The following is a 23672-nucleotide window of genomic DNA, read 5'->3' as shown; positions in this document are numbered from 1 at the left end:
AGCACACAACTGCGTTCGATCGGTATGAATTCGTTTGCCCATACACGACACACAAATCCATTTTGCGTTCGTTCTTCACAGAGTTAACATGTGCGACAGGCAAGAGGAACATTTCTTGGAATTTATTTCTAATGTAGCATTTTTATCTATTTCATTGTATTTCGTTAATAAGTTATTCCAACTTTTATTTTTCTTACACTATGTATGTATATGTATGAGCGCTTAGGCAAAAAGCGAAAACTTTGAAGCGTGATTTCTCGGTTTTTCATTTTTACGATTATTCTTAATTGGCGGGCAGGATAGAAAAAAAAACTAAACGTCGTATGGAATGTAGGGCAAAGTTTATTATCATTGACATAAAATTATCTTATATTTAAACTAAAAAAAAATATTAAGAAAAGTCAAGTTTTAACATATTTTTAAACAGCATAAAGTAAAATTCTTTTGATCAAAAGCCACTATTTATTCAATTTTTAATAAAATTTTAACACCTTTTTTTGGAATTTTCTTAGTTTAACTAGAAGATAAATTAATAACAAATATAAATCTCTTTGATTTTTGTGTTTCCGATAGAAATTGCGACCTGCATCCTGCCCACCGTCCGAAAAATGTACATGCGAGATGCATCGGGTAATTGCTTCCCAAAGGCAGAATATCAAAGAGTTCGTATCCAAGAAATTTGTGAAAGATGTTCAAATATATAACTATAAAGCCTAGAAATTTCGCTTGGATCAATTATTTCTTTCCCTCCCAAAAAAATCCTCAAAAAAATCGATTTTTTGAAGCCTCGAAAGCAGGCTCTCCCCTTAACACTTGCCATTGTCCGCGATCTTCACTGTTCGGCGACACGAGAGAAATGAGATTTTGTGCGCCGACAACACCATACACTATAAACATGTTCGCGCACCGATCGTAAAAAATCAAACATTTTTGCGAACATGGATCGGTACGCGAACAAGCCCATACACGATAAACCGCAAGCGCACACATACCGATCGAACGCACTTGTGTGCTCATGTATGGGCGCTTTAAGGAAACGTGGTGCTAATCATAACGGGGCATCTCGACAGTATAAAATCTATGTCTTGCTAACTGTCAAATCTATTGCTATTGCCCTTGCCAAATCTGTATGTGGGCATTTGTTATCATAAGATAATCATATGCGCAAAGGCGAAGGGTAGGTAGGTTCGAGCTGATGTAGCGCATGCTTTGAGCTCTTGAACTGTTTAAATATTTTATGAGGGAAATAAAAAAAAGATTACGATCCTTTTTTGTGCAAATGTATTTCTGGGAAAAATAAGAAAAAGAAAAAGATCCTTTTTTGCAAATGTATTTCTGGGAAAAATAAGAATTCATATTTTTGGACTACTATATAATAACTGTGGCATAAATTTTATATACCAATTAAAGTAATAAATTTAAAATGAGCAATGATATTTTGATTTTTGCTAGTATAAGTTTATTAAATTTAAGATTTCGCTTATTCCCAACCCAATTTGCATAATTTTTCTGTAAATTAACAATATTAAACTAAATATTAATTTTTTGAAAAAATGTTATTATTTTGAAAATGTACTTTATTTTTATAATATAACACAACCGTCTTAATACTCGCTTTTCTAATTTTCATATTACCGAAATGAAAATGCCGTCGGCATATGTGCAAAGGGCATATGTTGCCTCTTCGAAATTTTCATAGAAATGAAAACTGCGCTGTCAAACTGCTGAAGTGACAGCTTATTGCTTAAGATATATGGCATACTATTTAGTTTGCCATATATTGTAACCTATAAGCAAAGTGGAGTTTCCACAGGCAATAGGCACGGCAATACAGTTAGTAAGACATAGATTTTATCTTGTCGAGATGCCCCGTAATGTGTTAATGAAAATTCACGATATTGTGCTGGAAATTTCATAAAATTGGACCGATAATATTATTTCGTGGCGAAAATAAAATGGCAGTTAAGTTAACAGCTAACATAAATAATCCTCCTATAAGTAAGTTTATGCATTTTTCAAGTTATAGGTTATTAATAATAGTTTTTTTTTTTTGAGTTGTGTTTATATCTTCATCGATATCAAAGTTAATGTTGTTATAATTTTCACTTTTTTCAATGTTCCAAGGTGGTTTGGCAACTGCTCATCTTATAAGCGAGACTATAGAAGTTGAAGTTGCTTGGGGTAATGAAACCACGCTTCAATTTCCAAACAAACGCCAGCTTCTTTGTCATTCTAATAATGATGTGTTGAGGGCGCTGGCACGTGTGGCTCCAGAGTATAAGCTTTATGGAGAAAATGCTATTGAACGTTCCCAAATTGATCATTGGTTGTCGTTTTCATTAACATGCGAAGATGACATTTCCTGGGCATTGACATTTCTCGATAAATCAATTGCCCCTGTAACTTATTTAGTAGCGAACAAGCTAACCATTGCTGATTTTGCTCTTTTCAACGAGATGCATGCACGTTATGAGTTTCTTTCAGCTAAAGGCATACCACAACATGTGCAACGCTGGTATAACCTTATAAATTCGCAACCTCTGATTCAAAAAGTGTTGAAGGCATTGCCTAAAGAAGCACTTGGTGCAGCCAAAAGATCCAAAAGAAGCAATGGTGTTAAACTAAGTGAGTGCGAAAGTTCACATTTGTCCGATAGGACAAAAACAAGTGAACGTAAGCAGGAAGGAAAATTTATTGATCTACCCGGTGCAGAGTTGGGTAAAGTAGTAGTACGATTTCCTCCAGAAGCTTCTGGATATTTGCACATTGGACATGCTAAAGCTGCCCTATTAAATCAATACTATGCATTAAACTTTAATGGCAAACTAATAATGCGATTCGACGACACTAATCCAGCGAAGGAAACTGTTGAGTTTGAAGAAGTTATTTTAGGCGATGTCGAATTGTTACAAATTAAACCAGATGTTTTTACCCACACATCCAATTACTTTGAAATAATGTTACAATATTGCGAACAAATGATTAAAGATGGCAAGGCATATGTAGATGACACGCCGGCGGACAAAATGAAAGTTGAACGTGAACAACGTGTAGAATCAGTGAACCGGTCAAATGGTAATATAATTAATATTTGGCTGATTTGAATTTTACACTATGCTTTCTTTTAATTCAAGACGTGGAAAGAAATCTATCATTGTGGCAGGAAATGATAAACGGCACAGATATAGGTCAAAAGTGCTGCGTTCGGGCAAAAATTGATATGTCGTCAGCAAATGGCTGCATGCGTGATCCAACGATATACCGTTGCAAGAATGAACCTCACCCACGTACAGGCACAAAATACAAGTAACTATAATTTTTTTCTATTTTAATGGTCAGAAAGTTGTAAATTTCTGGAATTTTTAAGGGTCTATCCTACTTACGATTTTGCTTGTCCGATTGTTGATTCAATAGAAGGAGTTACCCACACGTTACGTACAATGGAATACCACGATCGCGATGATCAATTCTATTGGTTCATAGATGCGCTAAAGTTGCGAAAGCCCTACATATGGGAATACAGTCGCTTAAATATGACAAACACTGTGTTGTCTAAACGTAAGCTGACATGGTTCGTTGAGTCTAGATTAGTGGATGGATGGTAAGATGAATAATAATATAATAATTCAATATTATATGAACAAGCAATATTAAATTCTTCATAGGGATGATCCACGTTTTCCGACAGTGCGGGGAATTATTCGACGAGGCATGACTGTTGAGGGTTTACGCGAATTTATTATAGCCCAAGGGTCAAGTAAATCTGTAGTATTTATGAATTGGGACAAAATTTGGGCATTTAATAAGAAAGTGATCGATCCGATTGCACCGCGTTACACTGCACTGAACTACGATAATCGTGTTATTGTAAATGTTTTGGATGCAAAGTTCGAAAAAACTGAGGTACCTAAACATCCAAAAAATGAGAGTCTTGGAATGAAAGAAATAACAATCGGCCCACGTGTATATATCGATTATGATGATGCGATTGCCCTTAAAGAGGGGCAAAATGCCACCTTTATAAATTGGGGCAACTTGTTAATAAAAAAAATACATAAAGATAACAGCGGTAAAATATTGGAAATTGATGCGACTTTAAATTTGGATAATAAGGACTTTAAAAAAACATTAAAACTTACTTGGCTTGCTGTGGAAAACAATGATTCCCTTTATCCGCCTACGTTCTGTGTCTACTTTGACAATATTATAAGTAAAGCAGTATTGGGAAAAGATGAAGACTTCAAACAATACATTGGTCACAAAACTAGGGTAAATTCTTCTATATTATTTAATAAGTGATATACAAGAGTAAATTGTTTTAATTTTTTTTAGGAAGAAATTAAAATGCTTGGTGATCCCGAACTAATGAAATGCAAAAAAGGAGACATAATCCAGCTTCAACGACGTGGTTTCTTTAAAGTTGATGTTGCTTATGCGCCAGCCAGTCCATTCTCGAATGTTGTAACGCCGGTCATTCTGTTCTCGATACCTGATGGCCACACTAAAGATATGCCATCTTCAGGCTTGAAAATTAACGCCAATTTACAAGATGTTAAAAATGTGAGTAGTATAATTTAATCTGTATGTTTAAAAATGATACTTATACTAGTAGAATTTTAAAACAATTTGTATATCTGGTATATTTAGTTTTCGTGATGGTTTCCATATTATATGCTTATGTATATATAGTATATGTATATACCTGTCAGAAAAAGTCTCCGTACATGCATCAAAATAATTTTATGATGAAGATAAATTTAATACGTTTAATTAGCTGGACTATTATCTTTTATATATATGTACATAATATCAGATGTTTTTTTATAATTTGCTGATCTTTTCAAAATGGTAACTTTTTCTGCTCTTTTTGACTGAATTGTTTTTCCAAAAAAATTTTATTTTTATAGAAATTTTTAATTTATCGGTATGTTAATGTTAATGTTGTATATTTTACTAGCCAAAAAATCCTTTATGTTTCCTTTATTTGATCTAGTGTACGGCGACTTTCTGCCAAGTGTATATACATGCATATATATATATATATGTATATATCTTATCCCATTATATTACCAGTAGATGGCTTTGGTATTCTGTAACTTACATTGTATAAGTGCAATCGGATTAAGCTATATGCAGTAAAAAAGATAAGTTATCGTCATAGAATCGATGTTCAAAGGGAAACCGCTATCTCTCGGCAACAAAATCCTCAAATCGCTAGCCAGCAGCACATGGTAAAAGGACAAAGAAACGTTGTTGACAACTTACAAGGCAATCGAGAATAGACCCCGACATATCCTATATACATATGTCCTGCGAGCAATGAGTCTCCGCATGACACCTCTTTGCATGCCCCACTAACCCCATACTTCTCTTTTTGGTCCGTTTATTGGGCATACCGTTATATGACGTCGACGACAACTTAGCGAATTTTTACCATCCAAATGTAGACTAGATATCCGCTAAAACAATAACAACAACAACAAAAGTTATCGTCCCAAAGAGAACTTTTTAGACAGTTTTGTGATTGTTTGAGCACGCCTCAAAGATAGACATAGGCGAAGAGAAATTACGATTTCGCTAAAGGTTGGCGCCTTTCCCGTTCGCGGTTTCTTACCAAGGGAGGTTTCTCCCTCGTGCGACCTCTGCCGCTTGACCGCCGGTTCTGTCTTCTTAGCTTCCGGTCCTACCCAATCGTCCTCGCTCAGCAATTTCTTGGCCCACTCGAGTGTACTAGCATGTTGCTCAGAAACCTGACCAACATGCTTGTCATCGTAGCGTTCCACGATCTTTTTCTTTTATGGTCCCAAGGTTATCTCAGTGACGAGGCCAAGGCGAGGGTTGACGTATGCCCTTATGAGGCAATACGTTCAGAGCCGACCGGCGCAAAGAAGGAGTCATCTCAACTTACACCTACCACGCCAACTTAACGGCGACGGGGGGGGGGACGTACTCTGAGGCCTGCCAGGGTTTTAACGGGACGGAGGCAGTTGCGACATTGGCCCTGCAGTGCCAGAATGTCGCCACCACCAGCCCAGGGTTCTACCAGATCCAAATAAGTTTACCTACTCTAAAAAGAAACCAGTTCAATGCTAAAGTCGTCAAGGAGTTGTTAGGTCCGCAGGTCATTTAGCGTTACCCAAGATGCACCAACTTGGAGGCGACCTGCCCTACATCCCATGCATTGTTGCAGGAGAGTGATAACATTTACTGTAAAGGCAATGAAAAAGTATATGACGTCCCCGATAATGATTTTTATATACCCGATCTCATGACTGGAGGTCACACTATTCAAGAATTGCAAGCTTTACAGAGTGCAGAATTTCATTTGAAAAAATTGTTATCAAAAAATTCCGAAAGGTTTTTACCAATGCAAACAGCGATGGAAACGATGATTAGGGGAAATGTTTGAGTAAAGGAGATACCAACCAAAAGTGCAATATATTTGAAGAAAAATAGCATGATTGATATAGAGATGTCTACGTGAAATTTGGTAGTGTATTACAACATGGAACTCTACTTCTGTTTGAAACGATGGATGCAGATGATCGTAAGGACTTAGATCAGGACCTAACTAATTTATTAGACAACGAGAAGAATTTAAAACATTTGATCCATTGATTCATCGTTGAATATTGTGAAGAAATCGCAAGAAGAAGTGTGAGAAGCTTTCGTAAAGATAATAAAAAATCTGAACGCCGAGAGAATGGCGTAAGCTGGCCATGGAAACCATCCTCAGTCCATTCATCTCAAATCTCATGGCAACAAAGAACTGTCTGTTCAGAAAGGGTCATTGGACTTACTAATGGATAAAACTCCAAAGTGGTAATAGTTGACTATAACATATTTTCTGATGGAACTATAGATTAGATGCAACAAATCAAAGGATACATACAAAATGGAATTAGGAGAAGCATGCACTGGGTGTTAGAAAGGAGTTCTCATCCTCAGTCCATTCATCTCAAATCTCATGGCAACAAAGAACTGTCTGTTCAGAAAGGGTCATTGGACTTACTAATGGATAAAACTTCAAAGTGGTAATAGTTGACTTTATAACATATTTTCTGATGGAACTATAGATGTAGATGCAACAAATCAAAGGATACATACAAAATGGAATTAGGAGAAGCATGCACTGGGTGTTAGAAAGGAGTTCTCATCCTCAGTCCATTCATCTCAAATCTCATGGCAACAAAGAACTGTCTGTTCAGAAAGGGTCATTGGACTTACTAATGGATAAAACTTCAAAGTGGTAACAGTTGACTTTATAACATATTTTCTGATGGAACTATAGATGTAGATGCAACAAATCAAAGGATACATACAAAATGGAATTAGGAGAAGCATGCACTGGGTGTTAGAAAGGAGTTCTTCTTGCTATGATGGAAGTAAATGAAGTACCCACCCCTCAAGTAATTGCCCAACTACAAATCTAAAGGACATCAAAGAACTACAAAACATAGTGAAACCACTCAGGAAAGAAAACACAGGATTAAAAGAAATCAAAATTCATCATGTTGCCGGACACGTTTCATTTGTGTTCTTTATTATCGACATGCTAGTAACAATCATCATTTATTATCGTTTAAAAATCAGGCTACGATTACAAGCTGCAGTCGCCTTCCCAGAAGTTCGTCGCCCGGGAGAATGTTTAAAAGTGAACATGTGCCAAAGGGTTCCACTTAGTCGGGGTGCAAGAATATGTTTTCTTTTTTTATATATTCCACATATTAAGAATATTAAATAATATAAAAATGAAATATTTCTCACTAGATAACGAGTCGTCAATTTTAGTCCCTCACCAGAGGTAAGATAATATAGCATAGCTCGTCATCATTTGGTCTTACAAACCAAATACTCGCAATATCCAAAGATAAAAGGGGGAACAATGTCAAATTCTCCGATACTCTGCTCCACAACTGAAAAGGCGTCTTCGGTACGCACTGTACGGTATATCTGAGGATGCGCATTATCCAATAGAGTAAACGTTACAAACGTTGTTCTGGAGTAATAGCTAAAGCAGCGAACAACGTAAACCCGCAGCCCGCATCAGCTGATACGACCTATCTTATGAGAGCGCAACGTAAATGATCAGCCAACACCGCTTTACCGTACGAGACGAGAAAGTCACCTGATTGTTTTCTCACAACACAGGGTTACCGTCTCGATATACTGTAGTAATTATAAAAATTGTCTTCAATATGTTTCAATATGTAATTTCTAGGGGCTTAACTTTTGACAAATTTTACTCGCTACGGGGGGCAACAGAGGAAGGGAGGAATTCGCTGTTTCTGCTATAAGTCTGTTCATTATGAAAAGGCAAACCAAACTAAATATAAACCAACTCCGATCAACTACCTAGTTAACGCAAATGAGGCTAAATTCAATATGTTGGGTATATAAAGAAAAAATCAACCAGAGAATCAGTTTATTGGAATATTTACCATAAATGTTTGCCCACATAAATAATTTATAATCAAGTAAAAAAAATTACTATTTTGGGGTTAGGAGAAGATTTGGACTGATACATTAACTTTTATTCAAGTACACTTGAGTCTGCTAGAATTACGAAAATTATTAAATGTAATAAATGGGAGCTTGGGTAATATGTGCAGCGATTTCACAAATTTTCTGCATTAAACTATATTATATCCAATATTATACTCTCATTTAATTTTGCTAAGATATCTTGCTTATTTCCTGATACGCTATAAAGCTAACCAGAAGTTTGGAATTTGTATCTTAAGTATATGGAGCTAGGAGAATTATTCGGCCGATATTTATTTATTTTTGACACACAAGTCAGCCATGTTCACTGTGGTCCTCACAATCTCCATCTGGGAGCTTGAGGTCCGATTGCGACAAGTTTCGGACATGATATGGCCTACCTTAAAAGCATTATTTGTAAGAACTTTGTAAATTTGTAAGACTTACTGATGTAAACGGGGTTATTTTTTAATACTTTTCCCCAATTTTGATAGTCCTTGCTCCTTCACTTCTCATACGACCGCGATTATCAGTCAGCACATGAGGAAAGGACAAAGAAACGTTGTTGGCAACTTACAAGGCAATCGGCCGGCCGGTCCTTAACTACGCGGGACTAATTTGATCGCCTGGATGTAGTGGAAATCCGGATTACACATAACACTGGCCAACCCCTCTCCCTTTGGTCCGACCCCGTCGAAACAGCACGTTTGTTGGGCCTTCCGTTAGATGACGTCGACGACAACTTAGCTAATCATCCTAACGGGGACTAGGTACCCACTAGAACAACAACAACAGCATTATTTGTGGAAACTTATTACAATAACCTCATTGAAATCATAAATAATTTAACTTTTCACACACTGATATAAAGATAGAAATATATTTTTACGCACCAAATTGAAATGGATCGAGTAGTTCCCGAGATATAAGATTTCACCCAAAGTTGGGCAGTATTAGTCCTAGCAACTTAAGTACAGTCTTATTTGTTTCTGCTTCTTCCATATTTATTTAGCGAGGTTCGCAATTTAGTAGTTTTCAATATATCCGCTATATAGGTAGTGGGCGTGGTTACAATACAATTTCACGCATTATCCCCACTGTATGAGGAGGAGCCAAAAGAATTACTCCCCAGCAAGTTGCTCGTATATAATTTAAAAAAAAAGTATGGCGATCTTATGCCTTTTAAATTAAATTGTTAGAATGACGTGGAAGAAAAACGAAGTACGATGGTGAAAGCCAAAATCATGAAAGAAGTAAAGAGTTGCTTGCTTTGTTATACCCAAATACTTTTTCATGTTTTCTTTTAATCAGATATGATCAGTCACTTTCAAGCTGCAGCAGACATCAGTCCAGTTTTGTTTTAAACGCTGCTTCGCTATTTTACTACTACATTTGAAACGTTGAAATTAACCATAAATATAAAGTGAAAGCACAACAGTATAGATAGGTGGAGTTGTTTATGTTGTGTCACGCAACTTTTAATATATGCTTTGATCATTTAATGTTGTTATAAATTTGTGTTGACGTCGACAAACCATATATTATTTGAGATGTTTGTATAAAAGCAAAAAATATTAACGATTATAATTAAATCATAAAAGTTATTTAATTTTACTGTTTTTAGATTGTTAAACCATCCACGATTCCTATTTCTACAGCATCCTCTTTGAACGAAAAGATTTTTGAACAAGGTAATATTATACGTGATCTTAAAGAAAATAAATCTACAAAGGATAAAGTTGATTCAGAGGTTAAGAAGCTGTTAGAACTTAAAGCTCAATTTAAAGCGTTGACTGGTCAAGATTGGAAACCTGGTACAGGTACATTTGATGTACCACAATCGAACGCTGAAGCTGATGTTGAGCAAATACTCAATAAAATTGCTGATCAAGGCGAGAAAGTTCGTCAGCTAAAATCGAAAAAAGCCGATAAAACGGTTATAGAAACAGAAGTTAAGGTACTGATTTCTCTCAAAGCAGATTATAAGAAACTTACTGGAAGTGATTGGAAGCCAGCAACTACAAAACCAGTGGTTGTTAAGAAAGAGAAGTGTCCAGAGCAACCATCAGCTAATATCATTGCAGATTTACTTACAAAAATATCTAAACAGGGAGACAAGGTTCGTTCACTTAAGAACGCTAAAGAAGGCAAAAACATTATAGATGCCGAAGTTAAATTGTTGTTGGCACTAAAAACGGATTACAAAAGTCTCACTGGACAAGAGTGGAAACCGACATCAACCGTTCCGTCTTCTAAAATTGTTGAAGAACCTAAAATTGATTTGACTGACGATGATAGTGGAGACCTCAGTGCACTCCTTACACAGATAAAATTTCAAGGTGACAAAATTCGTATATTGAAATCGGAAAAAGCTACCAAGGCTACAATTGATCTTGAAGTGCAAACATTGTTGAGTTTAAAAGCTGATTTCAAACAAAAAACCGGCACCGATTGGACACCCAACATTAAGATGGAACCAAAAGCTCTTGTCAATGACGACATTTTAAATAAAATGTCCGCGTCTTCCGAGAAAGAATTGTTAATGAAGGAAATCAATGCGCAAGGTGATAAAGTTCGTACTGCCAAGTCGAATAATTTACCAAAAGAAAATATTGATGCTGAAGTGAAAAAGTTGTTGGCGCTCAAGACGAAATACAAAGAAATTACTGGAACTGATTTTCCAAACGTTGGCGGACGAGGGGGTAATGGCTCAAAAAAAGGAAGTGAAAATAATCGTTTAACTCAAAACAAGGAAAAAACACAACTTAAAGCGGAAGTTAATGTCTTGGCGGGTGGACTTAAAAAGCAGACACGTCTTGGGCTTGAAGCTACAAAAGAGGAAAATCTTCCTGAATGGTATTCGCAGGTATGGCTATTTAATATTTAATGTAACATTAGTACCCATAAGATATATGAATATTTTCTTTTAGGTCATTACCAAAGGCGAACTAATCGAATATTATGATGTATCTGGTTGTTATATATTGCGCCACTGGTCGTATGCAATTTGGAAATTTATTAAAACTTGGTTCGATGCCGAAATAACCAAAATGGGTGTTAAGGAGTGCTACTTTCCCATATTCGTTTCACGTGCTGCTCTTGAACGAGAAAAGACTCATATTGCTGATTTCGCGCCAGAAGTTGCATGGGTAACGAAATCGGGGAACTCTGATTTGGCTGAACCAATTGCTGTGCGACCGACCTCCGAAACTGTTATGTACCCGGCATATGCAAAGTGGATTCAGTCCTATCGTGATTTACCCATACGCTTAAACCAATGGAGCAACGTTGTGGTAAGTAAACAGCCACTGCATATTTATGCTTAATAAAATATTAAGAAAATCAAAAAATCCAAAATGTGTGTATTTGTATGCACTACAATTTTTATCAGCTTATGTACCTATAACCGCAAGCTGATTTAGTTGAATTTAAATCTTTTTAAAATCTTTATCATGATTTAATTCGAGTATAGAATGAAATATAATTTTATTAACTTCTAAAATTCAAGTTTTGAATCAATACATTCATGAGAGCATTTCAAAAAAATTCCTTCGCGTTACGAAGAATGTGAAGATAAGAAGAATTTTCTGTTTCGCTTTCTTGATGTCATTCATTATCGCAAAACTTCTAGAGGTGAATTCGACTTTACGATGGCAGTCCAATATCTTCTATGTTAACTGTTAAATAGATCCGAAAAATTTGTGCCGTTTTTTTTCAGAGGGACTAAGCAAAAATTGGCCACCAACTGTCGCTAGGTTTGCTCGGGTGGACGAGTGCGCAAATGCGCTAATTTTATTATAACTAAGCCTATGAAATATTTTGCCTGAAATCTATGGTCTAGTGATTGAACTCAATTTCAAGTTCCTTTGCATTATTTTATCTCTCTTTTTAAATTCTTCAGCGAAATCTCGATTGATCCTCATAACATTAAATATCACTTCGTGTATACATACTTAACTTAGCAGATTATTATTACTTTTACCTCCTTAATTAAATGCAATCAATTTCTCTTTTTTATTTAGAGGTGGGAATTTAAGCATCCCCAGCCATTCCTGCGAACTCGTGAGTTTCTCTGGCAAGAAGGTCATACTGCGTTTGCCACAAAAGCAGAAGCCGATCAAGAAGTATTGGATATTTTAGATCGTTATGCGCATATCTACACGAATCTTCTTGCTATACCTGTTGTGAAGGGCCGTAAAACAGAAAAGGAGAAATTCGCTGGAGCCGATTATACTACTACTGTAGAAGCTTTTATTTCCGCATCAGGTCGCGCCATTCAAGGTGCTACCAGTCATCATTTAGGTCAAAATTTTTCGAAAATGTTCGACATCGTATTTGAAGACCCCGAGACGCAACAAAAGCAATTTGTGTTCCAAAATTCTTGGGGACTAACTACACGTACAATTGGTGTCATGATTATGGTGCATGCAGACAATCAGGGGTTGGTGTTGCCGCCACGTGTTGCTTGTATACAAGCTATTATTGTACCTTGTGGCATTACGGTTAATACGAAACCCGATGAACGAGAACGGCTTTTACAAGCTTGTAAAAAGCTTGAAGGGCAGTTGAACGTAAAGGGTGTTCGTTGTGAAGGTGATTACCGTGACAATTACTCACCAGGTTGGAAATTTAATCATTGGGAGTTGAAGGGTGTTCCACTTCGTATTGAACTTGGTCCAAAAGATATGAAGACTAATCAAATTGTTGCGGTACGCAGGGATACAGGTGAAAAACTAATTTTGGCTTTAGAAGACGTCGAGTCCAAAATCAGCCAATTGTTGGAAACAATGCATGATAGTATGTTGGCCAAAGCGAAAAAAGAGTTGGTTAATCATACAAAACTTACAAAGAATTGGACGGACTTCTGCCAATTTTTGGATGCTAAGAATATTCTACTTTCTCCATTTTGTGGCGAAATTAGCTGCGAAGAAAAAATTAAAGGAGATAGTGCAAGGTTTGTATAAATGCTTCGTTTCTTTCAATTTATCTAATTTAAAATACTTTACAGAGATGAGGAGGCGGAACCTGGTGCCCCTGCTATGGGCGCTAAATCTCTTTGTATACCATTTGAACAACCTGCTGCGATTACTGCTAGCGATAAATGTATTCACCCAAGTTGCGTCAATAAACCACAATTTTATACGTTATTTGGACGAAGTTATTAATGTAACATTAAATGACAAAAAATGATGCTTCGAGGAAAACGTGAAATACAATTTCAAGATAATCGAAAATGTTATATCGTTCAATAATGAATATTTAACTATGAATAAATTTATCAAAATTATATGCTTTTTTTTTTTGTTAGTAATAAAAATATTGTAAGCAATTGCAAAATTATTTATGGCTGGGATTTAGAATAGCATCCCCGGACTTCGGGAATGAAATGGGTATCACTGGAAAGGTGACGTTCTCCAGATCACGAATATATGTATATATAGTTGCCGCTGACTTATAGTTTTAAAGATATTTGCATTTAAAGTTGAAAAATTGATAACTTTTACATTGGTAATTTGTATATTTGTTTATACAATGTGGAAGGCATACACGCACCAATTATTGTACCAATTTCCATAAGAAGGCATACACACAACAATTAGTTGGTTAATTGAGTTGGGCTAGAAATTGCCCTTTCGATGAAATTGGTACAATAATTGGTGCGTGTCAGGATTCACGACGCCGTTTAATATGGTCACTTGCGATCGCAATAGCAGAATAACCTAGGGCATCAACGTAGCAGGTGTGGTAAACACACATATACGATTTTTCACCACAGCGGTTTTAAATTTTAAATGTAAAGATCTTATGATTTTTTATTAAAGGCAGGAAAGTGGTAACATGAAATCAAAAAACATCGTTAACCAATATAAAGAAACATATCCAAAATATGCAGTGGCCTATTGGACGATGAAAAGGCCAAATGTTCATATTTTTAAATGCAAATGTTTAGGTATATAAGTTTAGTTGCTAAAAAAGTAATCAGAAGTTGCGGTAAAGGTTCAGCAGAACGGCTTTTCCGAAAATGTGCACCAATTTTCACGGGAAATGTCTTAAAATTCGTGTTTTTAATTATCAAATTAAATTTTCAGTTCCAAAAAATAAACAAAAAATTTCGAATTTCTTTTTTTAGTCGAAAGTTTAGACTACTATTGTCAAGAATAAGCAATATGCAATCTTTTGTGGAAATATTGGTTGCAATAAAGTTATCTAGACAACATCTATTACATATCGAGTTTCCCCCATGACAAGATAGGTGTGGACGTGGAATAAAGCTGCCTAATAAACTAATATTATCCATGTAGTAATGCGAATACATTTATTTTGCGCATAGATGTAAAATGTCAATTTAAATACATCAGCTGACTACATGATCTAAAAGGACTTATTTTGTAGCCGGTTTACAAATGGTGTAGATTCTTTTATATGGAAATTTCTTTTCGTATTTTGAATATAAGTCATATCATTTTTTTTTGGCCTGGCCTTCACATTGTCATGTTGCTTCAGTTAGTTCATACTGAAAATAATACTACATATAAATAAGAATAACCTGGCCTTTTGTGAATCGTTGTTTCTTACTATAAAACCACAAAACCAAAGGAATATATTATATGTATCTATAACTGTTTTGTGTTTATGGCAAAATGTCGTTCTATTGGTGTGATAATATTCATACTACGGTTTTTACCCCGCGTGATTATCAAATCGAACTTCTTTCTGCTGCATTTGAACGTAATGTAATTATATGCCTTGGTCACAAGTCTTCCAAAGAATTCATAGCCTTAAAGTTGCTGCAAGAATTATCACGACCAGCGAGATTAACGGCAAAGACTAATTTGTATTTAACAACTGAACGAAATGCTTTATCAATAACTGCTATGATTGAGCATTTGACAAATCTGAAAGTGTACAGAGTGGAAAACCTCGAGTTGAGTGCCAAGAGTCAACCTAACATACCAAAGGGTTTTCAGCTTTATGTTCTTCATCCGCGTACTTGTTTGGAAGCATTGCGAAGTGGAGTGCTCACTTTGGAGAATGTTCATCTATTAATATTGGAAGATTGTCATGAAGCTGATGTTTGTAAGGATTTGCGCACAATTTTTCAGGAACATTTTAATAATTTGAACACAGAGGTTCCGAAAGTGTTGGGCTTGGCAGGTCCTCTACATAGTGCAGAGTGCTCTTTACAAGAGTTAAATGCAATGCTAAATACATTGGAAGACAATTTGCATTGTAAAGCTGAGACAGCGAGCGACATCGTTACTGTACTGAGGTATTGCATATATTTGTCAATTTTTTTAGAAAATATTTGAATAGTAAAAATTTTTTATTTAGATATTGTGCTAGACCAAGTGAGTTTATTGTTCAATGTATGCCTTATGAACGCGATGAATTGATATCTGTATTGGAGGAGGTCCTTTTTACAAGGAAAGCTTTTTTAATAGATCACCGATACGATCCTTTTGAAATATATAACACAGATGAATATTTGGAGGAATTAAAAGGTATTTTTTATGACTCTGCCCAATATTTTCTTTAGTAATTATCATTATTATAGACATCCCTGATCCCAAAGAAGAGCCAATGGAATTTTTGGAAATTATGCTCTTTGTTCTTCATGAAATGGGGCCATGGTGTGCTGATCGCGTTGCGGTTAACATGTTTCATCGCATAGAAAAACAGAAAATAAAAACACCACATGAACGTCACTACATTTTGTTGTGCGTGGTGAACACAGCGCTTTTAGAATTTCATGCTATTTGTGAGCAAACATTCAAAAAAATCACTAACCACAGAGATCTCGTTGAAAAATATTCAAGCCCTAAGGTATTTCGTTTGTTAGAAATTTTACGTTTATTTAAACCGGAAGAATTATTAACTAAGAATGAAACCATACATAAACTCAGTCAGGATTTAGATCAGATGGATTTTCAAAAACTTAGTAGAAATATCGAATACAGTTGCCAAAATGTTGAAAATGTAACTATGAAATTACAACTAGAATCTCGATCAATTATTGACAACTTGGATCCAATTGTAAAAAATATTTCCGGCAATTCAACGCAGCAAAATATGCAAATGGGCACATACAAAATAGAAAACTCTACCACAGCGAACCGAAGGCATGGTGCGGGTGGAGCCCATGGCCGTTTCAAACGTAGACCTTTTAATCGTCGACACATTCGAGACAACGGTGATGAGCTAGATACACTCTGCGCAATTATTTTTTGCAATTCAAACTATACAGCGCGTGCACTTTTTGATTTGATTAGCGAAATGGGTCGCCATGATCCTGAATTAAAATTTCTTAAATGTCAATTTACAACTGATCGAGTCGCAGATCCTATCAACGAACCCAAAGAAGCTGAGGTGGAGCATAGGCGTCAGGAAGAGGTATTGAAACGTTTCCGCATGCACGACTGTAATGTGTTAGTTGGCACTTCTGTTCTAGAGGAAGGTATCGATCTTCCTAAATGTAATTTAGTAGTTCGCTGGGATGCACCGACCACTTATCGTAGTTATGTGCAGTGTAAGGGACGAGCAAGAGCAGCACCAGCTTATCATGTGATATTAGTTTCACCTGCATATACAGCCGTTCACAGTAAAAATGAACAACTAAGCAACGAAAGTCATATATATCTATGTAAACTGGAAGATGGACAAGACGACGTTATTGATACAGATACTTGTAGCGATGAAGAGAATTCAGATAATAACAAAGTAAATAAATTCACAATTGGTTCTACAAAGGGAATTGTGAAAATACTAAATCCCGAAGTTATTACAAATAAACCGCCAACAAAAAGCGTTTTGACGTTGAAAGAGATCACGGATGATTTACCGGGTTTTGAAAGCGTACATAATGAAACGAGCAATGCTAACATAGTAGAAATTGGGGACAATTCGTCTTCAATCATGGAGTTAAAATGTGAAACAGCTCCAATGAAAGAAACTAAAAATAAATCAGTAATCAAAGAATCTTTAAATGAGTGTTATGAAGTTCTTAACCTTAGTGATGCTATATCAGATATTAGTACTGTTTTGAGTGGTTCTTTTTCGAGCTCTTTAGTAGAAGACGTATCAATCGCAGCACCTGCAGTATCGGTCCCACCAAAACATAAAAAAGAGAAACGTAGATTTCAATGCCTCTTTGAAAGTGATAAAAAAATATCCAAATCTTCCACATATTTCGATGCATCTTTGAATCAATTAGAATTCACAACTAATAAAATAGTAGAACAACTAGCGGAATATCGTCAAATAGAAAAAGTATGCTGACTATATTGATTATTGATAAATAAAACCATTAACCAGTATCTATATGTAGGTACTACTATCTAAATGTGCTAATACCGAGCCGCCAGAAACGGAGCATCATTTTGCAGACTATTTCAATAAATGTATTAAGCGCTACAAGCCTCTGGAACATTTATTGACTGGAGCTTCGGTAGATCTTAATACCTCTATAGCTTTGGTCAACAAGTATTGTTCGAAATTGCCAAGTGATACTTTTACAAAACTTACAGCACTTTGGCGTTGCACTAAAACGATTCGATCTGGAGTCGAAGTATATCAATACACGATACGTCTTCCAATAAATTCACCATTAAAATACGATATAGTGGTATGTTTTAATTCATTAATTTAATCTGAACAATTTAAACATTTGTTATTGTTTTATGCCTTAAGGGACTTCCAATGTCTTCGAATATATTGGCCCGTAGAATGGCCGCTTTACAGATCTGTATAGAGCTTCACAAAATTGGGGAATTGGATCAAAACTTGCAGCCAATAGGAAAAGAAAGCTTCAGAGCAATGGAGTCTGACTGGGAAAACTTTGAGCTAGAAGAGGAAGACGAAAAAATAGTACATGATAATTCTGAACCACGACCGGGAACAACGAAACGGAGACAGTATTACTACAAACGTGTAAGTAATTTAAATTATTTTAAATACTTATTAGAGAACAAAAAATTAGACTTAATACTATATCATTTTAATGAATGGGTTTGTTGCTATAGATTGCCTCCGAGTTCAGTGACTGTCGTCCAACTGTAGGTGTACCATGCTACTTGTATTTTATTGATTTGACACTGCAATGTCCAATTCCGGAGGAACAAAATACACGTGGTAGGAAAATATACCCACCCGAAGATGCGCAGCAAGGCTTTGGTATTCTAACCCTAAAACGTATACCAAAAGTCAGTTCATTTCCTATATTTACGCGTTCCGGTGAAGTAAAAGTATCTATTGTTCTTTCAAAAGAGATGGTTGTACTCACAGAAGTCCAGATACGTTGCATTAATACATTCCTCAACTACACATTTACAAATGTATTGCGCCTTCAGAAGTTCCTTATGCTCTTTGATCCAGATTCTACCGAAAATTGTGTTTTCATTGTACCTACGATAAAAAGTAATAGTAGAAAGGTAATTGACTGGGATTTCCTTGAGTTAATTGAAAGAAAATCAAGTATGATGCCTTCCCCGATCACGGATGATTTACGTAAATCTATTGAATTCGATGCAAATAAGTTCAAAGATGCCGTTGTTATGCCCTGGTATCGCAATCAGGATCAGCCGCAGTACTTTTACGTGGCAGAGATTTGTCCACAGCTCTCACCTCTAAGCTGTTTTCCTGGGGAAAACTACCACACGTTTAAGCATTACTATTTTCTGAAATATGGTTTAACAATTCAAAATGTTAAACAGCCATTATTAGATGTAGACCATACCAGCGCACGTTTAAATTTTTTAACACCTCGTTATGTCAATCGAAAAGGCGTTGCCCTGCCTACTAGTTCCGAAGAAACTAAACGTGCCAAGCGTGAGAACTTGGAACAAAAACAAATTCTTGTGCCAGAACTGTGCACTGTGCATCCGTTTCCTGCTTCATTATGGCGAACTGCTGTCTGCTTACCTTGCATTCTATATCGTATAAACGGGTTATTACTGGCTGATGACATACGAAAAAAGGTGTCACTGGACATAGGATTGGGCCTGCAGGAAATCCCCGATAATTTTGAATGGCCTATGCTGGACTTTGGCTGGAGTTTGTCGGAGGTTTTAAAGAGATCAAAAGAAAATCAGAATGTTCCGTTATTAGATAAGAAAAAAGAAGAAAGTAGCAATAAAGAAACAAGAAACAAACAAGGCAATTCCTTCGTAAAAGGCAACGGAGTTGGTGACGAATTAGATAACAATTACGAAAGCAACCATTCAAAAATGAAAAGTGCTAATGAAATCATTATAGAAGGTGAAAAAAAATTGAAGGTATCTAAAAAATGGAAGTGGGATATTTATTTGTTGATATTTACAAATTTGCTTTTTTTCAGGATAGTACTTTTATAGAAATAGGAACTTGGTCCAATGATATGGCTGAAAATATCAATTGCAGTAAAAACTCTGAGTCAATGGATGAAGATGAGGAAGAATGTTTTAAATATCTTCCACCGAATGTTAGTTTTTGTAGGTTAAAAGTTGCTATAGTTAACCAGAATTGTAATTTATTATATTTATATTTATATAGGTGACCAACAAATGCGCTACGGTTCCCCCACTTTCTGGGATGTGAAAGAATCAAACCTTGCCAAAAAAGCAAATGGTGTTCTCAATCCGAATAGTGATACAAATAACACTCGAAAGAATTCGTTCACATTCTATGATTCGGATGACTCGTTTGCTTCCAGTTACGATGACAATGAACTTAATAACTATAGTGACGATGATTATGAAGGCTACGGTGCTTCACGTATTGCATTCACTTCAAGGAATGAAGCTGAAACAATTGAAACAGCACAAGAGATCGAAAAGCGCAATAAACAAATATCTATAATTCAAGCAACTAATGCGAATGAGCGTGATTATCAGAAGACGAAAAACTTGCTTGTGGGATACAATTTTGTGGACTTGAAACCTAGCATGGAAGCAGAATTGAGTCACTCTATCGCCCAATATATCACATCTACACGACAATTGAAAAATAGCATTAAACAGTCTAGGATGCTTGTAAAATACGATCAGCCAGTGGTGCTGAAGCTTAAGGATTCGATAAACATCACCTCAAATAATACCAATGAACCGCCTTCTATAGATGTGTTTTGTAAATTATTGCCTTATGCTGACAAAAACTTGTTAATTTCTATCTTAAGAGAGCATGGTAACGTGTTGAACATATCAGATATTGCCCGGTTAAATGCTGAGTATTTAAAATCTCACACTGATGAGCTATTCGAAATTCAAGGTTGTGGTGATGTTTTTGACAATTTCAATGATAAGGATAAGCTGAAGTTAGAAAAATCTGGTCATGAAAGTAAAAAAATGATAACATTAAAATTTGAGAGGAAAGAATGCTTCTCCAATATAACTAATACGTTCTCTCCCGTAACTGAAAATAACACGAAGAATCAATGTAATAATTTTAGCTTCGACTATCAACCAGATCTGGTTGGACATCCAGGTCCAAGCCCAAGCATTATTTTGCAAGCTTTAACTATGTCGAATGCGAATGACGGCATTAATTTGGAACGTCTTGAAACTATTGGCGACTCATTTCTTAAATACGCCATTACCACTTATTTGTATATAACATACGAAAATGTTCATGAAGGCAAGCTAAGCCATTTGCGCTCAAAGCAAGTAGCCAACTTGAATTTGTATAGATTGGGAAGACGAAAAAAACTGGGCGAGTATATGATAGCTACAAAATTTGAACCTCATGATAATTGGTTACCACCGTGTTATTATGTACCTAAAGAGCTGGAGAAGGCACTTATCGAGGCAAAGGTCTATTAAAATACCAAGCTTTGCAAATAATTATAGTAGTTAATAAATTGATAACATATTTTTTTTTATAGATTCCTCCGCATCACTGGAAGCTGGTCGATTTAGCGAATATAAAAAAATTAACCAGCGCCGAGATATGCGCATTAGTGCGAGAAAAGGCTGACAAATTGGGACTTATTGCTGATGTAAGTAACAATTCCAACGAGAATAACGTCACTCTTGATGAGAGTGGTGAAGGAAATGACTTTACTTGTTTCATTCCGTATAACCTAGTAACACAACATAGCATACCAGGTGAGACAGTAGATGAAGTTTGTTTTAATAATAATAAACTTGAACATTAATTTAGATAAATCTGTGGCCGATTGTGTCGAGGCATTAATCGGGGCCTATTTAATTGAATGCGGGCCACGTGGAGCCCTGCTGCTTATGGCATGGTTGGGAATACGAGTGCTTCCGTTTGTACATAGACCGTTTAATCAACAGGAGTCTCGCGTGCCCGGTAGTACAAATCCGGATGAGAATGGCAACATAATAGTGTATGGAAAGTGGGTAGCTCCGAAAAGTCCACTTCTTGTTTATTCTCCTAATGCCACTCAGGAATTAGAATATATGCTTGAAGGCTTTGATGAATTTGAGGCCACATTAGGTTATAGGTTTCGTGATCGTTCTTACCTTTTACAAGCCATGACTCATGCTAGTTATTCGCCAAATCGTTTGACAGATTGTTACCAGCGGTTAGAATTCTTGGGAGATGCAGTTCTAGATTATTTAATTACTCGTCACCTATATGAAGATCCCAGGCAACACTCACCTGGTGCCTTGACGGACTTACGATCAGCTTTAGTAAATAATACTATATTTGCTTCTTTGGCCGTTCGACATGGTTTTCACAAATATTTTCGCCATTTGTCTCCAGGTCTAAACGAAGTTATCGATCGTTTTGTGCGTATTCAAAACGAAAATGGACACAGTATAAGTGAAGAAGTAAAATGAATTTGTCCATGGTTTATACTTATAATATTAATTAATATTCCATAATTGTTTATAGTATTACCTACTTTCGGAAGAAGAGTGTGATGATGCTGAAGATGTTGAAGTCCCAAAAGCTTTAGGTGATGTATTTGAGTCAATTGCGGGCGCTATTTTTCTGGATTCCAATATGTCGTTAGACGTTGTATGGCAGGTGTATAGCAATATGATGAGACCGGAGATTGAACAATTTAGTAACTCGGTTCCGAAATCGCCCATTCGAGAGTTGCTAGAGTTGGAACCAGAAACAGCTAAATTTGGGTAATTACCAACTATGCCTTAAGTTTTTGAAAATTTTCTAAATTTTATATTTATTAATTTTTTGGTTAGAAAACCGGAGAAACTGGCTGATGGGCGTCGTGTGCGTGTTACTGTTGATGTATTCTGCAAGGGAACTTTTCGTGGCATTGGTCGCAACTATCGTATAGCGAAGTGCACTGCTGCTAAATGTGCTTTGCGTCAATTGAAGAAACAGGGCTTAATAACGAAGAAGGATTAAATCTTAAATATATCACCAAAAAATGTATTACTTATCTACGTACCACTACTACCTATTTTAATTAGTCTGAATTCATGTATGCATGAATATAAACAAGCAAATAAAGTTTTTTTTAACCAATCTGATTTTTTTACACCAGTTTTATTATTTTTTAATAAAAAGTTATCCTGCTAAAACCATTAACATATCCAATTGTGATGATTTTAAAAGTTGTTTTAGATACATTAAATTATAAATTCTGACTACTTTTATCCTTTTGCCGCCTTTGACTTGCTCTTCGCTTTTTTAACACGCTTCAGACCATCCATGTTGCTTTTCATGAATTGTCCATACATATTAATCATTCTGGGTACATCCTCTTGCCGCACTATAGTAGATATCTAAACAAACAAAAAAAAACAAATCGTGATATTTAATAAAAAACAATCAGTTAAATTAGGATTTACTTTTTTTGATTTCGACTGTGCACGCATAAGACACAAATATACTTCAGGTTCCGGGAGTTCTGATCGTCCCTCTCGAGGTTTCGGCCTATTTTGACCATTATCTGGAATTAAGTTAAGGTTTACATATAGCTTATGACAATAAAAAAATGTTAAAGTGCATACAGCGCTTGAATGTTACGGAAAAAGAAGAGTCCTTCTTCGCAGCATTAGCAAATTTTTCAAGCCGGATTATAAACTGAAAGCAAATGAAATTTTGTTAGAAATATTATTCCCATATCTTGTAAAAAACCAAACAAAATATTAACCGAGGAATTGTCTAGTAAAACCATATTCGTATTCGTATGCAAAAATGTATTGAATTTTTGACAGCTTTTTGACAAGTATAATTCCTTTTAATTTAAAATGCGTTCGCTTTATTGATATTATCAA

The 23672-nt window shown here is 35.8% G+C and overlaps 3 protein-coding genes across 3 annotated transcripts; 2 read left to right on the top strand and 1 right to left on the bottom strand.

Moving 5' to 3' along the window:
* Positions 1 to 1846: 1846 nt before the first annotated feature.
* Positions 1847 to 13771, top strand: LOC126751562 (bifunctional glutamate/proline--tRNA ligase). Its single transcript, XM_050461930.1, has 10 exons — positions 1847 to 1998; positions 2125 to 3075; positions 3135 to 3306; positions 3368 to 3601; positions 3666 to 4269; positions 4333 to 4560; positions 10109 to 11350; positions 11415 to 11777; positions 12507 to 13438; positions 13493 to 13771. The coding sequence occupies exons 1-10, from the start codon at positions 1956 to 1958 to the stop codon at positions 13647 to 13649; spliced, it is 4926 nt and encodes a 1641-aa protein (XP_050317887.1). The 5' UTR covers positions 1847 to 1955; the 3' UTR covers positions 13650 to 13771.
* A 1101-nt stretch (positions 13772 to 14872) lies between these two features.
* Positions 14873 to 22917, top strand: LOC126751253 (endoribonuclease Dcr-1). Its single transcript, XM_050461367.1, has 12 exons — positions 14873 to 15754; positions 15817 to 15986; positions 16040 to 17751; positions 17810 to 18106; positions 18172 to 18411; positions 18504 to 19754; positions 19817 to 19949; positions 20011 to 21266; positions 21338 to 21560; positions 21616 to 22253; positions 22318 to 22559; positions 22629 to 22917. The coding sequence occupies exons 1-12, from the start codon at positions 15126 to 15128 to the stop codon at positions 22795 to 22797; spliced, it is 6960 nt and encodes a 2319-aa protein (XP_050317324.1). The 5' UTR covers positions 14873 to 15125; the 3' UTR covers positions 22798 to 22917.
* On the bottom strand, positions 22899 to 23663 carry LOC126751259 (signal recognition particle 14 kDa protein). Its single transcript, XM_050461377.1, has 4 exons — positions 23549 to 23663; positions 23406 to 23478; positions 23244 to 23344; positions 22899 to 23177 (listed from the first exon to the last, which is right to left on the bottom strand). Exons 1-4 carry the CDS (start codon positions 23570 to 23572, stop codon positions 23046 to 23048), a joined length of 330 nt encoding a protein of 109 aa, XP_050317334.1. The 5' UTR covers positions 23573 to 23663; the 3' UTR covers positions 22899 to 23045.
* Between the last annotated feature and the right edge of the window lie 9 nt (positions 23664 to 23672).

This window comes from Bactrocera neohumeralis, chromosome 2, assembly GCF_024586455.1.
Source record: "Bactrocera neohumeralis isolate Rockhampton chromosome 2, APGP_CSIRO_Bneo_wtdbg2-racon-allhic-juicebox.fasta_v2, whole genome shotgun sequence".
Classification (NCBI taxonomy): Eukaryota; Metazoa; Arthropoda; class Insecta; order Diptera; family Tephritidae; genus Bactrocera; species Bactrocera neohumeralis.
This window is presented reverse-complemented; position numbering and strand designations above follow the sequence as displayed.

Coding starts and splice junctions, on each gene's coding strand:
- LOC126751253 (XM_050461367.1), top strand. CDS start 15,126: ATGTCGTTCTATTGGTGTGATAATATTCATACTACGGTTTTTACCCCG. Junction 19,755..19,816: donor AAGGTGAAAAAAAATTGAAG/GTATCTAAAAAA, acceptor GCTTTTTTTCAG/GATAGTACTTTTATAGAAAT. Junction 22,254..22,317: donor GACACAGTATAAGTGAAGAA/GTAAAATGAATT, acceptor AATTGTTTATAG/TATTACCTACTTTCGGAAGA.
- LOC126751562 (XM_050461930.1), top strand. CDS start 1,956: ATGGCAGTTAAGTTAACAGCTAACATAAATAATCCTCCTATAA. Junction 3,307..3,367: donor CGTACAGGCACAAAATACAA/GTAACTATAATT, acceptor GGAATTTTTAAG/GGTCTATCCTACTTACGATT. Junction 3,602..3,665: donor TCTAGATTAGTGGATGGATG/GTAAGATGAATA, acceptor AATTCTTCATAG/GGATGATCCACGTTTTCCGA.
- LOC126751259 (XM_050461377.1), bottom strand. CDS start 23,572: ATGGTTTTACTAGACAATTCCTCG. Junction 23,345..23,405: donor TTCCGTAACATTCAAGCGCT/GTATGCACTTTA, acceptor ACTTAATTCCAG/ATAATGGTCAAAATAGGCCG. Junction 23,178..23,243: donor CACAGTCGAAATCAAAAAAA/GTAAATCCTAAT, acceptor TTGTTTGTTTAG/ATATCTACTATAGTGCGGCA.